The 18,259-nt window shown below is 49.3% G+C and overlaps 1 protein-coding gene across 1 annotated transcript in view; it reads left to right on the forward strand.

The window, feature by feature from the left end:
* The first annotated feature begins 2,947 nt into the window (after nt 1-2,947).
* GRIK4 (glutamate receptor, ionotropic, kainate 4) overlaps nt 2,948-18,259 on the forward strand; it is a 315,486-nt gene continuing 300,174 nt past the window's right edge. Inside the window, exon 1 of the mRNA XM_010830486.1 lies at nt 2,948-3,066. Coding sequence (XP_010828788.1) covers nt 2,985-3,066 — 82 coding nt within the window. The 5' untranslated portion in view covers nt 2,948-2,984. The remainder of the gene's footprint in view (nt 3,067-18,259) is intronic.

The following is an 18,259-nucleotide window of genomic DNA, read 5'->3' on the forward strand; positions in this document are numbered from 1 at the left end:
TCATCACTTTGCCCAAGAGCAGCAGAGGACCTGAGCCATTGTCCTTACATGTGGTCTCTAGGATCAGCCAGCCTTTGGGGTCATGAATAATGGCCATCAGGCTTCATGGATTGAGTATAGTTCTGTCATCAAATAAAATTTACACAGGCTAATCTGACACCTATTTAGCGGTCTGCATAATAATTATTGTGCAGTGGGCTGACCAGGCATAAATGGAAGGCATTTGACAGAAACGATTATATTTAGTATTACTTTTATATAGCCTAGCAAGATTTTTACGGTTCTTCCATCTTTGACAGCCTATTCATTTTCCACTCGATGCGAATTTATTGAGGCTGTAATATATGCCAGGCACAGTTCTGGGCCCTGAGATGACAGAGAAACAGGATTTCTGTTCCAGCCCCACCTCCACTGAGCTTGAATTCTAGTGGGAAGACAGTCACTCCGTAGTCAACCTTACCCACAATGAGTAAGAACGCCGAGCTTCCCTTGAGATCATGGTTGCTTTCATCTCTTCCTGCACTAACACCCATGAATTAATATTTAGTTAAATTTATTTATTTGGCTGCATCATTATTTGGTCTTAGCTGTGTCATGTGGAATCTAGTTCCCTGACCAGGAATTGAACCTGAGCCCCCTGCCTTTGTTGTTCAGTCGCTCAGTTGTGTCCAACTGTTTGTGACCGCATGGACTGCAGCACTTCCTTGTCCTTCACATCTCCCGGAGCTTGCTCAAACTCATGTCCATTAGTCGTTGATTCCATCCAAACATCTCGTCTTCTGTCATCCCCTTTTCCTCCTGCCTTCAATCTTTCCCAGCATCAGGGTCTTTTCTAATGAGTCAGCTCTTCACATCAGGTGGCCAAAGTATTAGAACTTCAGCTTCAGCATCAGTCCTTCCAATGAATATTCAGGATTGATTTCCTTTAGGATGGACTGGTTTGATCTCCTTGCAGTCCAAGGGACTCTCAAGAGTCTTCTCCAGCACCACAGTTCTTCAGCACTCAGTCTTCTTTATGGTCCAGCTTGGGCCCCCTGCATTATGAGTGCAGAACCTTAGCCAATAGAGCACCAGGGAAGTCCCAGCACCAGTGAACTAAAAGACAAAGATTCTGAGCCTGATTTGCCAACAGCAAAGTTGTCTTTGCTCCAATCTTTATCCTTTATTTCCCTCTGTCTCCTTATATCAGTCAGTGGCTTGAGACCTTCCATCCATTGAACAAATATGTCTTGTGCACCTATTGGTATAAGTAGCCTCAAGGGATACAGCAGTAAAACTGGGAGTGGTCTGGCCCTGGAGAAGCCCACACTGAACCCAGAGAGACAGGGGCAATAGAGGAAAACATTTTGCCATCAGAGCCACTAGAGGCTGCTAGGAGGGGGTAGAGAGGCACCTGATTCTGGCACCTGGCAAGGTGCGGGGAAAGGAGCACACTCCAGGCAGAGGGGCAGAGTTGTGTGCAGGAAGATGCAAGGTGCTGGGTTAGGCTGCAACATGAGCTGCCGTGGGAAGGGGGGATGTCATAAAACAAAAGCTTTACCAAGTGTAATGCACATACACACATACAGAAAAGTGAACATTATCATCAGCATATATACAGCTCGACTGATTTCACAAACTGAGCACACTTTGCTTAGCATCTGGAATAAGACACAGGACATCACCAGCATCCTCAGAAGAACCCCCGTGGCCCATTTTGGTCACCACCCTCCTGCAGGGGTCATCACTAACTGGACTTCTTATAGCACACGGTGGTTTTGTCTGCTTTTAGATAGAATCATGCGGTAAATGCTCTTTTGTACCTGGTTTCTTCTACTCAACCTTATGTCTGTGAGATTCATCACGTAGGTGCATGGAGTTGTTGACTGTTCGTCTTCATTTCCAAGTTGTATTCCCTTGTGTGATCGGACACTACATTCCTCCATCCTGCTGCTGGACATCTGGGTAGTTTCCAGTTTAGGGAAATCCAAAGAGTGCCCCTGTGAACATTCTAGTATGTCTCTGGTGAGTGTATCACACATTTCTATTAGAAATACCTATGGAGTTGCTGGATATTAGCATACATGTTAAGCTCTAATAGACCAGTTTTCCACAACAGTTACGTCAAGTTACATTCCCACTGACACTGTAGGAGGGTTCTAGTTGCTCCACATCTTTGCCAACACTTTGTAGTATCATTTTTCTAAGGCGTTCTGGTGAGTGAATGTTGTTTTAGTCACTAAATAGTGTCTGGCTTTTTTTGTGACCCCATGGACTAATCCTGCCAGGCTCCTCTGTCCATAGGATTTCCCAAATGAGAATATTGGAGTGGGTTGTCATTTCCTTCTCCAGGGGATCTTCTCAACTCAGGGATTGAACCCGCATCTCCTGCACTGCAGGCAGATTCTTTACCGCTGAGCCACCAGGGAAGTCCTGGTGAGTGTATAGTGATAACGTATTGAGATTTATAATTGCATTTTCCCTAGTACTTTTCCAAGTGTGCTCCGAAACTTTGGATATATTGTTAGTGAAATGTTTGTTCTAGTCTTTTGCCTATATTGGAGAAGGAATTGGCAACCTACTCCAGTATTCTTGCCTAGAGAATCCTGTGGACAGAGGAGCTTGGTGGCCAGCTGTCTATGGGGTTGCACAGTGTCAGACATGACTGAGCGACCTCACTTTTCACTATGAAGCATTTGGCCACAGTCACACTGCCTGCCCCTGATTTGATGGAGATGAAGGTGGAGGATGGCTTTAGAACCTGAGGCTTCTGTGAGCCTGGGCAGAGCGGGGAAGGCAAAGGCCTGGAGCAGGCCTGGAGCTCCCCCACAGGCACAGGGGTTCGGGGAGGGAGCGTCAGTCCTCCTCACTGAGGCTGTCCACTCGGGGAGGCTGCTGTGCTGGAGGGGTGGCTCCCAGCACGGGGACTCACGCACTTCTCCCCCTCCCCCGCAGAGTTATGTCATGCCCAGACCAGCGGAGGGCTCCATGAGGATTTATAGAAGATGCCCCGCGTCTGGGCGCCTTTGGTGCTGCTTCCCACGTGGCTCGTGATGGTCGCCTGCAGTCCACACTCCCTGAGGATCGGTAAGCGCTGCCCCTGTGGCACCCTGGGGGCAGCCCAGCCCTGGGCGATGCCCCTCCTACACCCAGGTGTCTGCCAGGCACATCTGACCCTGCACTGCCCTCCTGAGTTTGGCTGGGGCAGGGGTGGCAGTGGTGGGGCAGCCGACAGGCCCACAGCTATGATCTGCTCAAGCTGCCTGGCTCCTCTTGTGATGAAACTAAAGATTCTGATAAGTGTCTCTTGCAGCCTGTGATGGACTCAGGGTGGGAATGGCTGGGGGGCTTCCAAATCCAGGGCTAGAGAGCAGAGCACAGCTCATCTCTTCTCTCCTCTGATCAATCCCAGAAGTCTTCCTGGAGGCTGTGTTCAGATGAAGTGTTCTTGGTGCCCCTGACCTGGCTGCTTGGCAAGGCCTTGGTGTCTGCTTGCCCTAGCCCGGTTGTGGGAAGGAAGAACGGGCCACTTCAGGGACATATGTCCACCCGCTCTGTCCCTTGCCCTTGCTGCTGTGGGGGTGCTCCTTCTAGTTATAGGCAGGCACTGCTATTGATGGTCCATCAGCACCCCTGTGCCTGACAGAAGGCTTGGCTCTTTCCAGGGTTCAGAAATGCCTGAAAAATCAACTGCCTCCCCTACCCTTCAACACCTCCAAGACTGAGCAAAGCTGCTTAACTGCAGGCATTGCTCCACCAGTGGAGCACTGGTGATCTGGGTATTGAGAACACGCTCCAGCTGCAGAGACAGATAGTCCGGTCCAGCAGACACTGTGTGGTCAGCTGATGGCTTGGGACAGATGTGGGATGTTGGGGACTGGGTTGTGTACTTGTATATGGGGAAGGGAGTCAGTGTGGACAGGTAGCTGGGGCACAGCAGTGAGGAATCCAGGCAGGTGTGTTGGTCACAAGAAGACCAGTCCAACAGCAGGACCCCTGGGCAAGGCCAAGCAACAGCCTTAGAAGCACCTAAACACCAAGTAGGTTATCTGGGCAGGTGCCCACCTGAGGCCTCTCTGTCTAGACTGGGGTGGGGATGGCGAAAGTGGATACTATGCACAAGGCAGGATCCGAGATCCTAAACTTGAACCTGAAAGGGTTAGAGGCTGTTTTAGAATGAAGACTATGATATAGAATCCCAGGGACTTGGCCTAAAGCTCCTGAACTCCTCTAGTGCAGTTAGGACTGGTTCTAAGGTCCCAGACATTGGCATGATGGTGGTGATGGATGGTCAGGAGGCTCTGGCCAGGCCAGGCATCACAGAGCCTAAGTTTGAGGCCCCCAAGTTGCTCCATGCTGTGTCGTGGGCACACAGACATATTTCTCCATGGATATGCCAGAGACAGCTAATTGGAATCAGAAATGAGGACCAGTGACTCAGTCCTTCCCCTCATCCTGCCCTTGGCTCACCACCCTGCACACTTGAAAAAAGGAATTAAAAACAAACCCTTTCCTCCCTCTTCCCCATTCACTTCTACTGAAACTTCAAAACCTAATTTAATTCTGCTTAGCAGCAATGCAAAACGGTTCATATCCTTAAGATGCTTAATTTATAAGATGCCTCCAGTTATTCAGCGTTTGCTGTGAGGTTTTCTTCTCCTCTAAATGAGTGGATGAAGCGGTAACCCATCAATTTCCATTTGTCGCTAATGGGAAGCGGAAAGAGACTGAGCCGGAATCAGTAGCGCCTTGCGGCCTTGGCTCTCTTGACACTTGTTCCCTCGGAGGGAAAGCAGAAAGTGAAGCTGACAGATCCCTGTCTGGCCTGCTGTGCGACGGGGGAGAGCTTCCAAGGGACCCCTGTGCTCCCATCCCCACACTTGGAAAGATGCTTGTCCAGTTCCGTCCGCTCTGCTGGTGCTGGTTGTGGTTCATGCCAGGCCATGTCCAGCTGATTTCCAGCCAGGGGCCCTGCTGGTGGACAAGGTCAGACCGAGCCTGATCTCCTGCAGAGTCCAGGAAGCTGAGTGAAGTCAACAAAGAGAGAGAAAAGTAAAGAAAAACCAAAACAGCAATGCCCGGGCTTGTTTTGCTGTCTCCTTGGTTATCCTGGGAGCCAGGAGCTTTATGGATGAAAAGGTGCTAATTACTCGGACTCCGGAGGGGATCTGGAGTAGGGCAGGGATGAGGAGAGAAGTAGGTCAGGAAAACGCAAGTAGCTGAGCAGCAGGCAGCCTTCTGCACCGATGGTCTGGACCAGTGTTGATGGCGCCAGGTCCCCCAAGGCCTCCAGAGCCTCTTGGAAAAGGGAGGGGCTGCTGCTCCTTCCCTTTTCCCAGGGGTCACTCTCCCCACATTTGATTCTTCTGGAGTTCCTCCCAAACCCCCAGACTCAATGTAGATGGCTGTGAGAGTGAGACTGAATGAAGAGACCAGGGATCTCGGAGATAAATGGTCCCGCCTGCTCCATCTCCAGCCCCGCTTGACGGCTGGTGACAATATGGATGCTTGTAAAGAGGCGCCGAGCCCATTACCCTGCCTTGGGACTGCTGTTTTTCATTCAAGTGAGGCACGGGGCGGGAGATACAGCCAAATTGTCTATTACAGGGTCCGGTGTTTACCCCCCCGCCCCGACCCAATGAGGTTTTGGGTAAGAGAAAGGGATTTTATTTATGATGGTGAAGCTGCCCGCATAAATTCCCCAAACTCTCACACATCTGTCAGCCCGCTTCAGTCATCTATCTTCTGGAAATGTCTTTTGATTTTGCTTCTGTCCCTCTGGGTCCTCTGAGTGATGACTGTGGGAGCCACAAGTTAATAAATGCCTTGAGAAGACCTCCCCTCCCCATCTCTAGAGCCCTCCATTACTTAAAGGGATCATCATTATATCTTAAAGCCACAAAGGATTCTGCAGATCCCATTTTCCAACCTGCTCATTTTGCAGATGGGGAGGGAGACCCACAGGGGTGGCGGTTTGGCCAAGGTCACAGGGCTCATGGGGGCGGAGCTGGTGGCAGTCAGTCCTAGGGCCTGGTCTCCTGACTCCTCTTGCAGTGTCCCCTCCATTGCCCACCAGTGGGCTCCCTAAGCCACTGGGGAAGCAGAGTCACCTTCAACAGCAGGTGAAGGTCCTTGTCTCTTCGTTTCCTCCCATCCCGTTTCTGATATTAGCAAATCTTGCCCCCAGACTCATTAGGAACTCAGTATTTGTCAGCTGAATGAATGTGAGGCTTTCCCGCTAGCCGTCTGTTACTCCTTCCCTGGTCACTTATGTTAGCCACACGACTACTCACTGTTAAGTGAATATGCCATATACTAGGGAGGTTTACTCTGGGATTTTCTCATTCCTCTTCTGGGCCTGAAGATCTCTTCCTTGCATTCCATTTTCTCTGCCTGGAAAAAAAAAGCGACTTCTCCAGCTCCTCCTCTCCCCTCCCCTCCTCCTTCTCCCCCTTTTGCACCACCAATATCACTGGTGTAAATAGCCCTTCCTCCTCAGACTCCTTTCCCAATATTTTCCTGTCCTTCCTAGGGTTAGATCATCTTTGCCCAACCATTCTCCCATTCCCCTGTTCCATCATTCACTGGGTTGTACTCTGATTATTATGGCATTTTCCCACCAGAGTTTGGCTTCCAAGGGAGATGGACAACGTGACACAGGCCCTCACACTTGATGTGTGCAAGTGTGTCACACAAGCTCAGTGAAGGGGTAGGTGGATGGGTTTGTGATCCTTGCAAGATGTGGTTCCCTCAAAACATACTCCGCATCATTGTTTTAGTTTCTTCCAGCCTTTGTTGTTGTTGTTCAGTCGCTAAGTCGTGTCCAGCTCTTCACGACCCCATGAACTGCAGCACGCCAGGCTTCCCTGTCTTTCATTATCTCCCTGAGCTTGCTCAAACTCAAATCCATTGAATCAGTGATGCCATCCAACCATCTCATCCTCTGTCATCCCCTTCTCCTCTTGCCCTTGCTCTTTCCCAGCGTCAGGGTCTTTTCCAATGAGTCAGCTTTTCCCTGTGCTTAAAGAGGTAGACTTATTGGAGGAAGTAGAAAAAAAAGGAGAAAGAGGAGAAAGAGAAAATGTTCATCTATCTGTCTTACTTAAAAGAGAGAAGAGGAATGGACTGGAGATCCTGATTGAGTTCTAAGGCAAGTGTTAGCTGTAATGGTAAAAATAGGGATTCACCTATTCATTCATGAGTCCACTCAGCAAGTATTTATTGATTGCTGTGTGCCAACAACTGAGGATATGGTGCTAAATAATAATAATCCCCATAATAATTCCCACTTGGAAAGACCTCACTTTCTTCCAGGTACTGTGCTGGGTGTTTCACATATTTCAGGCAATCTTCACGTCAGAATTAATGATCCAAAGTTATAGATGAAGAAACAGAGGCTCAGGGAGCTTAAATAACTAAGGTCACAGAGAGACTGAAATGCAAACCTGTCTGTCTCCAAAGCTTCTCTTTCCGCTTTGCTCTACTGCAGCTCTACAGCCCTGGAGACATTGGGGATATTCCATTATCACAGCAGTCACATAAAATGTATTGTGTTCTATCTGGTAAAGGGATTGAAAGATGGAATCATTATTGCTTTTATAGGCTCTCACTCTTTTTTTGTTTTTAACTCCCAAATAATTTCCTAAGGGCCCAAAGTCCATCAGACAGATGAGGAAACTGAGGCCTGGGGATCTGAGAGGCTCGATCAGGGTGGTACAGAGTTCTGCTCAGTGTGGGTGGCGCCAGACATCAACAGGTTATTGTAGCAGTTGAATCTCTTGTTTAAGGTTTCCCTGTGAGGTCGAGCAGCAAGAGCTTGGATTTATTCGACACTCTGTCTTACTAGGACCCCAAGCACTTTACAATTCCCATTTTTCACTGAATTGGTTTCCCTCAATGAGCTCCAAGTCCTGCAGAGAGAATGTTTAACACAGAACATTCAGATGTTATGAAGATGAAGATAATAAGAGAATTGGGGGAGGTAAGCAGGGGAATAAAATGCACCAGTTTTCTTACCCTGTTCTGCTGTGTGTTAAATATATCGGACACTGGTGCTGCTGCTGCTGCTAAGTCGCTTTAGTCGTGTCCGACTCTGTGCAACCCCACAGACGGCAGCCCACCAGGCGCCCCCGTCCCTGGGATTCTCTAGGCAAGAACACTGGAGTGGGTTGCCATTTCCTTCTCCAATGCATGAAAGTGAAAAGTGAAAGTGAAGTCGCTCAGTCGTGTCCGACTCTTAGTGACCCCACTAAGAAACAAATATACCAGTGGAATGCTGTGTCTTTCAGAGGACATAGCATGGGGCTTTTTGAGTAGTGGGCTTCCCTGCATAATATGTGATGTGATCATGTGATTTGATTTATGAAATTTTGATCAGCGTGTAACTCTTCATCTCTTTTCCCAATTGAGTCACCCAATCAGTTGGTCTTTCACATTAGGGACAAATACAAATTGATGGCTTTCTCCTTCATCTGTCATCTAGAGAGAGAATCCATGGACAAAGCTTTCTGGGACACAAATCCCTCCCCTAATGACCACCTTAGGGGATCAGGGTCTTTGTTATTATGTCTGTGTTCCTGAGTCTAGCACAGTGCCTGGCCCATGAAAGGTGCTTAGGAACTGCTGGATGAATTATCTAACGATGAGTTTTGAATCTTGAACTGACCTGTCAGTTTTCTAATCTCTCTTCTCCCAGATGTTGGTCAGTGCTCAGAAATGTCAACCAATTTTATTTAACCCTAAGTGTCCAAAATATGTATTTAGGAGAGCAACTATTTTGCTGAAAGCAGTCCTTTAGAGCGTCTGCCCGCATGCGTGCTCGCTCGGGGCTGTCTCTCCTCTCCTTCCTTCCCACCCCTGCTACCCCTGCCTCTTCAGAGGGATGAAGGAGGCTTGGTTATAAAGGTATTCCAGGCCAGAGTGCCTTGCAGCGTCCTCTGTCTTTGCTTGTGGCTTGGTCTTCCGCCAGGAGCACTGCATTGGATACTGTCAGGACGTGTATCCTCTCTCTCAAGCTTTCCAGAGCCCATCTGTGAGCTGCAGCCTCTGGCCATAGTCTCTTGCACCGAGGAAGCAAGGGATGCATTAGGCCTAGATGCTCCATTTTACAGATAAGACAAACTGGGGTCCCCATAAGGCAGAGCAAGTTGGCAAAGGCCACTGTGGCAGTGCCAGGACTCCTGACTCCCAACTGCCTGGTGACATCGATGCCACGATTTACGCTGTATAACACGCTCTTTGTTGTTTTGGTTCAGGCCCTAGGTTGTGTCCGACTCTTTGTGAGCCATGGACTGCAGCACACCAGGCCCCCCTGTCCCTTACCATCTCCTGTGGTTTGCCCAAGTCCGTGTCCTTGAGTCAGTGATGCTAGTCAACCATCTTATCCTCTGTCACCTTCTTCTCCTTTTATCTTCAATCTTCCCCATCATCAGGGTCTTTTCCAATGAGTCGGCATTTCACGTCAGGTGGCTGACATGTGTTAATTCAGTTTCCCCAACAACCTGCCAGGTAGATAGAAGTAGACACATCTCGTAGAAGAGGAGTCTGAGGCTCACGGAGTCTGTGGCTTGCCCAGCTCTCATGCAGCGGAGTGGTAGCCTCCAAAGGAAAGAGAGGGGAGGACATCTGGGCGGGGACAAAGGGGACCTCTTGAGTCAAGTTGGAGGGCAGCCTAGGTGGCAGAGTCCTGAATAACCTGTTAGTGTGTTCTCTCTCTTCTCTCTTTTTTTTTTTTGGTTGAGTGGCATGCAGGATCTTAGTTCCCTGACCAAGGGTTGAACCTATGCCCCCTGCAGTGGAAGCTCGGAGTCCTAACCACTGAACCTGCAGGAAAGTCCCGCAGTACATTTTTTTTTAATTGGGGTATGATTATTTTACAATGTTCTATTAGTTTCTACTGTACAACAAAGTGAATCAGCTGCATGTGTACATACATCTCCTCCCTCTCGAGCCTCCCTCCCACCCTGCTCCATCCCACCTCTTTAGGTCATCACAGAGCACTGAGCTGAGCTCCCTGTGCTCTGCAGAAGCTTCCCACTTGCTGTCTATGTACACAGGGTAGTGTATATATGTCAGTTGTACTCTCCGAATTTATCCCATCCTCCCCTCTGACTGTACATTCTCTATGGGTAAGACTGAAAGCCACAAGGGCCAGCGTGCCAACACCTAAGACCTTAAGAAATCAGACTGACTAAAGCAAACAGGCCGGTGATGGCAGGAAACATCGTGTTTTCTTAAGCGTATCAGGATGAATCTCCGGAAGGAAACTCAGAAAGGCCCCAGTGGCAGTGGTATTAGAGACAAGGGAGGGGGTTATTTTTTCCTAACTCAAAGCCATGCATCATAGAGCTGATTTCCAAATAATTTTGGTGCATGCCTTCCTATGTTCACGGGTGCTTGAAGGGCCTGGTTTCCCCAGGGTCTCATATGGCCCCTACGCGATGACCCACACTATCTGCTGCTCTGCCAGAGGAAGCCCTACCTGGCAGAGACATACATGATTTGAGAGAACTGGCATGGTGATATTTTGTCAGAATTTCAAAAACCTGTCTCCAGCCCTGCAAAGTGGTTTACAAGAGTCTTGGGATGGGGACTGAGTCATTAGCTCTATTTTGGCGGGAGGGTGTGGGGGGAATGTGTTGTTTCAGGGGGAGGTGGAAATCATGGAGAGAGATTTGGGTTTGGTGTAGAAAAATGCTTATCCAACAGATGGGATGGGTTCTGATGCTGAGGTCCTCACAGCTGGAGATGGCCACAGCTGGGCTGGACAGAGATTTCAGCATCATGGGGGCGGGGGGGTGGAGCGGGGGCTGGACCTCTTACCTTTAGGACCCTTTCCAAGCTGGGATACTGTGCTAGAATACTGCAGCCTTTGGTCTGTTCTCATACTATGAGGGAGGCAGCCCATTATCATTGTGTTCTCATTAACAGCCACTCACCAGAGCTTAGAATGGAGGCAGCCATCTGCCCGATTTAAGCCATGACCCCATTCGGCCACAGTTGCTTAAGCAGGATAAGAAGGGAAGCCCTACTAGTTCTGCTTGCTCGGTTGGTGTAGCCCTGCCTGGACGTTTCTTTTCTCCCCGTGGCCACTGCTGAGGAGTCAGAGATGCGCGGGTGATGGCGGTGGCCGCTGCCAGCTCTCAACCAAGTGCCTGGGTGTGTGCGAGCCCGAGTGGGCGGGAGGCACGAATCCCACTCACAGCCTCGCGGCTCAGCTGCAGGCGAGACAGCGGTCACACTTAGCTCTCATTAGTCTGGATGCGGGGGCACGCATACCATATCGGCTGGACAAGGGCTGCAGGCATGCCTGGTCACCCAGCAGCCATTCTGTATCTTTTTGGTGTGTGTTTCTTCCCATTGAGCTGGGTTAGGGGCCGATAAGCTCGTGGCAGCTCCGGAACCCCTTTAGCCCACATCGATGAGGGGCGTGGTCCAGAGGGAGGAGCCTGCTCATCGAGTCCGGCCTCAGCAGATGGGTGATGAAGGGGGACCTTATCCAAACCCCGGCCAGGAGGCGTCGCCACCATGCTAGATTCAGGAGGAAAGCCAACCTAACTGGGGTGGGTGAGCACCTGATGCAGCCCTTGAGAGGGTCTCTTACGTATTTCCCTCCCCCCTCAGCCCACTCTCTCCTGACTCACCGGGTGCCTTCCATGGCCATTCCAAGCTCACTGGACACCATGGAGCCTGCTGTGTTCCACATGGCACTGGGGTTGGCCTGGGAAGCCTCCAGCATAAAGTAGAGCTGGATGCTGGATCCTGGGCTCTAACCTGGGTTTGGATGTGAGCACCACCGTTTACTAGTTGTGTGACTTTGGGAGACAACTCAGTTTCTTGGTGCTTCAATTTCTTCAGTATGGCATGGATGACAGTAGTTGCTTCCTCATATGTTTATGAGAATTCAATGAGTTCCCTGGTGGCTCAGTTGGTAAAGAACCCACCTGCAATGCAGGAGATGCAGGAAGAGCCCCTGGAGAAGGAATTGACAACCCAGTATTGTTGCCTGGGAAATCCCATGGACAGGAGCCTGGTGGGCTACAGTCCATGGGATTGCAAGAGTTGGACACGACTTAGTGACTAAACTACTACTACCACTACCTACAGAGCACTTAGAAAAGTGTCAGGCATGTATTAAGTGCTGGAAAGAGATGCCTGTTACTGGGAATGGCCCTGTTAGGCCACCCTGTGTCCATCTCTTGACCTTCCCCTGCCTGGAGCATCCTTCTCCACTCCTCCATCAAGTGCTGTATCTTCCTTCCCCTTTCCTAAATCCTGCTTTAAATTCAGGTATTTCTAAGAGCCAAGAATCTGCACCCAGTTTGGGAAGCTCTTCTAGAATTCTCAGAGCGCAAGAGGTATGCATGCTGACCGCATCACGCATGCCTTGCACTGATGACATTGGTCCACCCTGCCTGTTTCGCAAACATTTTAAAAACCTTATTTGAATTCCATCTGTCCCACAAACTTAAGAGCGTCCTGAGAGGCTGGATTCTATCTTCTTTACCTTTCCAGTGTCGTGGGCATTTTCCCCTGAGGTAATGGTCCCCACTACTGGCTAGGGGATCTGAGTGATTGCCCATCTTAAAAACCTCCCTTAGCCCCACATCCTTCTTCAGCGAAACTCCATTTCTCTTCTTCCCATTGCAGAGAAACTGCAAAAGAATTCTCATGCAAAGCTGTCTCCATTTCTTCTCCTCTCTTACCTAATCCTTAGGACTCTCTCCCATCAGATTTTCACTCCCACCCACGGTGCCTCCATGGCCTCATCCAATCCCCTGTCTCCAGGACTCATTTCACCTGCAGCATTCACTCCCTCTTCCTGGAAACGCTTCTTTCTCTTGGCTTCTGGGTCACACTCCTTCTTGGTTCTTACCCTCCCTCACTAGCTCCCAGTCTCTTTTGCTATTTCCTTCTCCTGTCTCCAACCTCTGAATACATATGTGCCCCAGGGTTCTGTCCTTAGACCTCTTCTCTTTCCACCCACTGCCTAGTGATCTCATCCAGCAGCTTTTGATGCTACAACTCTGCAATGTCATCTCCAATTCTGACGTCTCCGCATAACTTCAGACTTATATGCCTACTCCACATCCCCTCTTGGAGGTCTAAGAGAAACTCAAACTCGATGTGTCCAAACTTGAGCTGTGGATGTTCCCCTTCAAGCCTGCTTCTCATACCATCTCCTCCATTTCATATATGGTGATGGCATCCTATCTCTTTGGACTTAGGTCCCAACCCTTGGAGTCATGCCTGATTCCATCTTTCTCTGATATCCCATATGCTCCCCTTCAGCAGATCCTGTCTGCTGCACCTTCCAGAACCCAGCCCCTTCTGGCCACCTCTGCTGTGGCTTTCATGTTCCAAGATAGTAGTCTCCCTGGATCACTGCAAAGCTTTCCTACTGCTTTCTCTGCTTCTCTCTTGCCCTGTCACTTTTGTTTCTCAGGATGGCAGCAAGGATGATTCTTTTAAAATATAAGCTGGATCATGTCAGCCCTCTGCTCAGCTCCTTCAATGCCTTCTCATCTCAAATCAGAGGAAAAGAAAGAGTCCTTCTGGGGTCCCTCCCTTGGTATCCTCCACGATCTGCCCCCTTGTTCTGTTACTTTTCCCCCTCATTCCTTACCCTCTGTCTCTTGCTCACTCCATACGAGCCTCCACCCCCTGGCTTCCTTGGCTTCCTCTATGCCTAGGATAATCTTCACCTAGATGTGTGCATGTGGTTTGTGCTCTCATTTCCTATAGGTCATGCCCTGCCCACCATTTCTCTTTCTCTCTCTTCCTTGCTTTTTTTTTTTTTAATAGCACTTGTCACCATCTGAGAAACTGGGTCCTATCTGTTTATTATGCATCTTCCCATCAACTGAAGCCCTTTGTTCTGTTCTCTGCTGTTTCCCTGGCATATAAGGCAGTGCCTGGTACACAGAAGCTTGCCTAGCTCATCAATCTTGTCCGACTCTTTGTGACCCCATGAACTGTAGCCCACCAGGCTTCTCTGTCCGTGGAATTTTCCAGGCAAGAATACTGAAGTGGGTTGCCGTTTCCTCCTCCAGGGTACACAGAAGGTGCTCACTAAATGTCTACTGAATGAGTGAGCAATGCAGACCTGAGGGAGGTCCCTGAGGAGCTTCAAATTTGAAAGCTGTTGGAAGGCAGATGGTCCCACTCGCAAAGCACTTCTAAACAAGCATTCCTCTAAACAAGGACAGTGCAGTGACCCTGCTGGCTTCCTGTCCCCCCGTTCTCTGACCCCTGCAGCAAACCGTAAGTCCCGGGGCCAATCTCCATCCCACTGAGGAAGTCCAAGCCAGCAGGTTAATGACTCAGCATCAAAACCAATCTTGGCTGCTGGTCCTACTTTGTCCCTCAGATCCAAACACTGAGCTGTTGACTAAGAGTCCTCTCCCAGCTGTGCGGCTGCTGCAGGGCTCAAGTTTCTGTCTCGTCATCAATTCTGAAACCTCACTCTCATATTTTGACTGTGTCTGAGCTTCCCCCAGGGACTGTGGCCAGGCCTTGCTTGCCTCAGTCTTCCTAGAGTCTGGGGACCTGAATCGGGACCCAGCCTCCCAGCTAGGATCCAGCCACCCGCTCCCAGCTCTTTCCTGAAGCTGCCAGTTTTGACCAGGGTACCTGCCTTTTGTTTGCCACAGATTATTCCAGTGCTGGACCCAGCCTGTCTGCTTGTCCTCAGAGTCACAGAATCTTGATGGTGGCCAGGGAACCCCAGGGTAACCCATTCCACTTTTGAAGAGCTCTGATGATCAGTTTTCCTATCTGTTGAGCCACAGTCTGTCTCTGTGAGCTCTGCCTGTCTCTCAGGAGCTGACAGAGCAGGCCTAGTGCTCTTCCCGCCGACGGCGTCTCTCAGATCTGAAGCCCTGTCATTTCACAGCCCCCAGCAGCTCCTTTCTTTCAAAGATTCATCATGAGTGCCTCTGATGGTTGCTTCCGTTTCAATATCTGGATTCTACTCATCATGCTGGTCACTGCCCTCTGAATATGGGTTTTCTCTTTTCTCCTTTCCAGGTGGGATGTGGTCTCCAAATCAGAGACAGGCACTCCCCTCATCTACTCCCTGTCCACCACCCACATGTGCTCCAGCCTGATGGGGTCTGGTCTCCAGGTTCAGAGCCCCTGGTCAGACCCAAGCACTGACCAGTGTTTCAGTTAAAAAAAAAAAAAAGCCCATCTAGGTCTCCACCTATGTCTGTGCGAGGCGTGCCCCCTCCCCCGCCCCGGCTCCTCTCAGGCTGGCTTTGCTCTTGACCCCAGAGCCGATGCTCTTTGAAAGCTGGCGGCACGTTGCCCTGTGTCTGAAGATATCTGTGTTAAGGAGGCAAGTGCTGGGAGGTTCCCCAAGTTGTGTCACCCCTGTGGTTTCTTCCAAGATGTGCTTTTCCGTCCTTTATAGAACATGGTCTTTCAAGCAGGCAGTGACACAGGCAGGGGAGGGAATGCCACTTTGCTGGCAACACTCATAAATTTCCCCCAGTGCCAGGGATCTAACAACATGAGACTTTGAGCTTTCAGCTCACAGGTGAAAGAACAGGGATTTTCCCCGAGATGACAGGAGAGGGAGGTAGATAGCCCTGGGGACCTCCACAGGAAGCTCTGCTAAGGGCTTGCCAGAAAGGCACCAACCCCAGCCTGTTGGGGAGCATAGTGGCGGTGGGTGGCCCTGCACCTCTGGGCAGCCATCAGGAAGCCCCAGGCCAGCGGACAGGGAAGCAGGGAGCTTTCTGAAGGCCATCGTGGGGACACTCCCTGCTCTTCCTGGAGCCTTTGGGGTTTCTGAACATAAAGGGACCTTTACCTTTAATGTCAATTTCCCTTTTAGAGCCAGTTGGGAAAACCTTGAGTGCTAAAGGAATTTAAAATGGAAATGAGTGGAGTTGGTGGAGATGAAATAGCATGTAAGTCAATATAAGTATCTGTGGATTCACCCCCGTTGGAGCACTCCCTATATTTAGTCAACTTCTTCCTTGTCTGCCCAGGAATTATCTTACCAGCTGAGCCACAAGGGAAGCCCAGGAATTATCTACCAGAGAGTAATACTGGCCTCTGGGCAGGACCGCTCCTGGGGGGTGGGCAGGGGGCTGTTGCTGTCGGCTTGTGATGACAGTTTGGCAGGCTTCATTTTGGATCTTGATTCAGTGCCTGTCTTACCATGAAGTCATAAGTATGTTCATCTCGGGGAGCTTGGGGTTCACATTCACGTCTTCATATCCTCAGCATCATGGACAAGGCAGCCTCGAATTAAAAATCTATGGGTGTGACTCTCTGTTACTAACCATGTTCCTTTAGGCAAATTATTCAACCTTTTTCATGCTCAGTTTCCCATCTGTAAGCTGGAGATAATGCTTTCCCATAGGAGGAGGTTATCATATTAAATGAAAAGAGATATGTAATATCATATGTACCATCCATGGTTTGTAGCATCTAGTAATATTTAGACAATATTAATTCCCTTTCTTTTGTTTCTTTAAAAAAACAGTAGTTTGCCCAACATTATGGCAGGCGTAATTCTGGGTGGCATTGCAGGGCTGTTAAATGGAATTGGGCTTTATTGACATACAAACTTGAAATTGAATTAGCGTGTGACCTTGGGCAAATTATTTAGCCTCTGTTTTCTACTAGATAATGGGGTAGTTATATACACCCTATATACTGAGATTTATGTATGATAATGTATCCAAAATGGATAGCACAGTGCCTGATAGTTAGTAGTTCAATAAATAGTAGTTATTGAAAGTAGTTCTACCATAGTTATTATTACTATAGCTTTCTCCTGCTGCCATCACAAATTACCACAAACTCAGTGGCTCAATCCAGACAAGTGTATTAATTTATGGTCAGAAGTCAGGCTGAGCTAAAACTAAGATGTCAGCAGGACTGTGATCCTTCTTGGAGGCTCTAGGGGAGAATTCATTTCCTGCTCATTTTGATTGTTGGCAGAATTCAATTCCTTGCAGTCACAAAATCAAGGTTCTTGTTTTATTACTGGCTGTCAGCAGAGCCTGTTCCCAGCTTCCCGAGTGCTGCATGCCTTGGCTCATGGCCCCCTTCTTCCATTCTCAAAGTTCTGGGTCACTTCATTCTCACATCACAGCTCCCTGACCTCAGCCAAGGAAATGTTCTCCAATTTTAAGAACTCACCAGATTATACTGAGCATGCTGAGATGATCCAGGATAATCTCCCCATCTCAAGGTCTGGAACCTTAATGACATCTGCAGAGTCTGTTCTGCCCTGGAAAGTAACACGGTGGGAGACTCTGGGGATTAGGACATGGACATCTTTGGGGGCCATTATTCTGTTCTTCTGTTTGGATAGCTTCCAAGATAGGAGCCTGAGCCTCTTGAAAGCTTTCTCATGAGCAGAGCTGTGTGCAGGGGACCACACTTGTGCTTGGAAACTGGCCCCAGGCCAACCCGTGACCCTGTTGCCTGACTCCTGTTATGGTCAACCATTCTGCATGAGAACCAGATAGCCCAGAGCCCTGAAGTGGATGCGTTTCCTCGATGGGCAGAGGGAACCCGGCAGGACAGCCACATGACTGTCACTGAGACTGTGCCACAGGAGAGAGAGAGAGTCACAAAGGGACTGTGTAACGGGAAGCTCTTCATCACGGTGATTTAACGTGTCAGGGTTCCAAAGGAGTAACCTCCAAGTAGAGTGTTATCTGAGGCCGCGTCACGTGGGCTCTGCTGGGCTTGGCTTGGAGTGATGTGTTTATTTCCTGCCATGGGGCCAGGAAAGAATTATGTCCCCCCAGAGTCTCAGCAGACTTTCTCTTACTCTGCTTGTCATCCTTCCAGAAAGGGACAGATCCTCTGGTGTTTTAGGAAAGCATGTGATATTAGAAGATACTGCCATGGGTCAGGAGTTAGGAAACCTGGGCTTTAAGGCTGATCCAGCTTGTTTCTCTTGGTCCTTATTTAACACTGATAGTGCCCTGCAGTGGGCTGAGGCTCTGTGGGAAATACTGGGAACAGGGTATTTTGTTGTTAAGGTTCTAATATGAAAAGGCAAGACTCAGACATGAAGGAACTCCAGGGTAGCATAAAGCAGAAAGGCCTTGAGTGCTAACGGGCTAGTTCCAGAGTTAAGCAATGGTCGTCGGCACTTTGGGCTTTTTGCCTTCTTGACATGTCACCTGTTTCCATCTAATGAAAGGACGGCGGCCCATCACTTTCAAGGACTGTATCCAGGGGCTGGAATGACATTCATGTGCACTGAGCATCTAATATGTGCCCATCACTGACTATAAATTATATAATT

This window comes from Bison bison, unplaced genomic scaffold, assembly GCF_000754665.1.
Source record: "Bison bison bison isolate TAMUID 2011002044 unplaced genomic scaffold, Bison_UMD1.0 scf7180017864518, whole genome shotgun sequence".
Taxonomy (NCBI): Eukaryota; Metazoa; Chordata; class Mammalia; order Artiodactyla; family Bovidae; genus Bison; species Bison bison.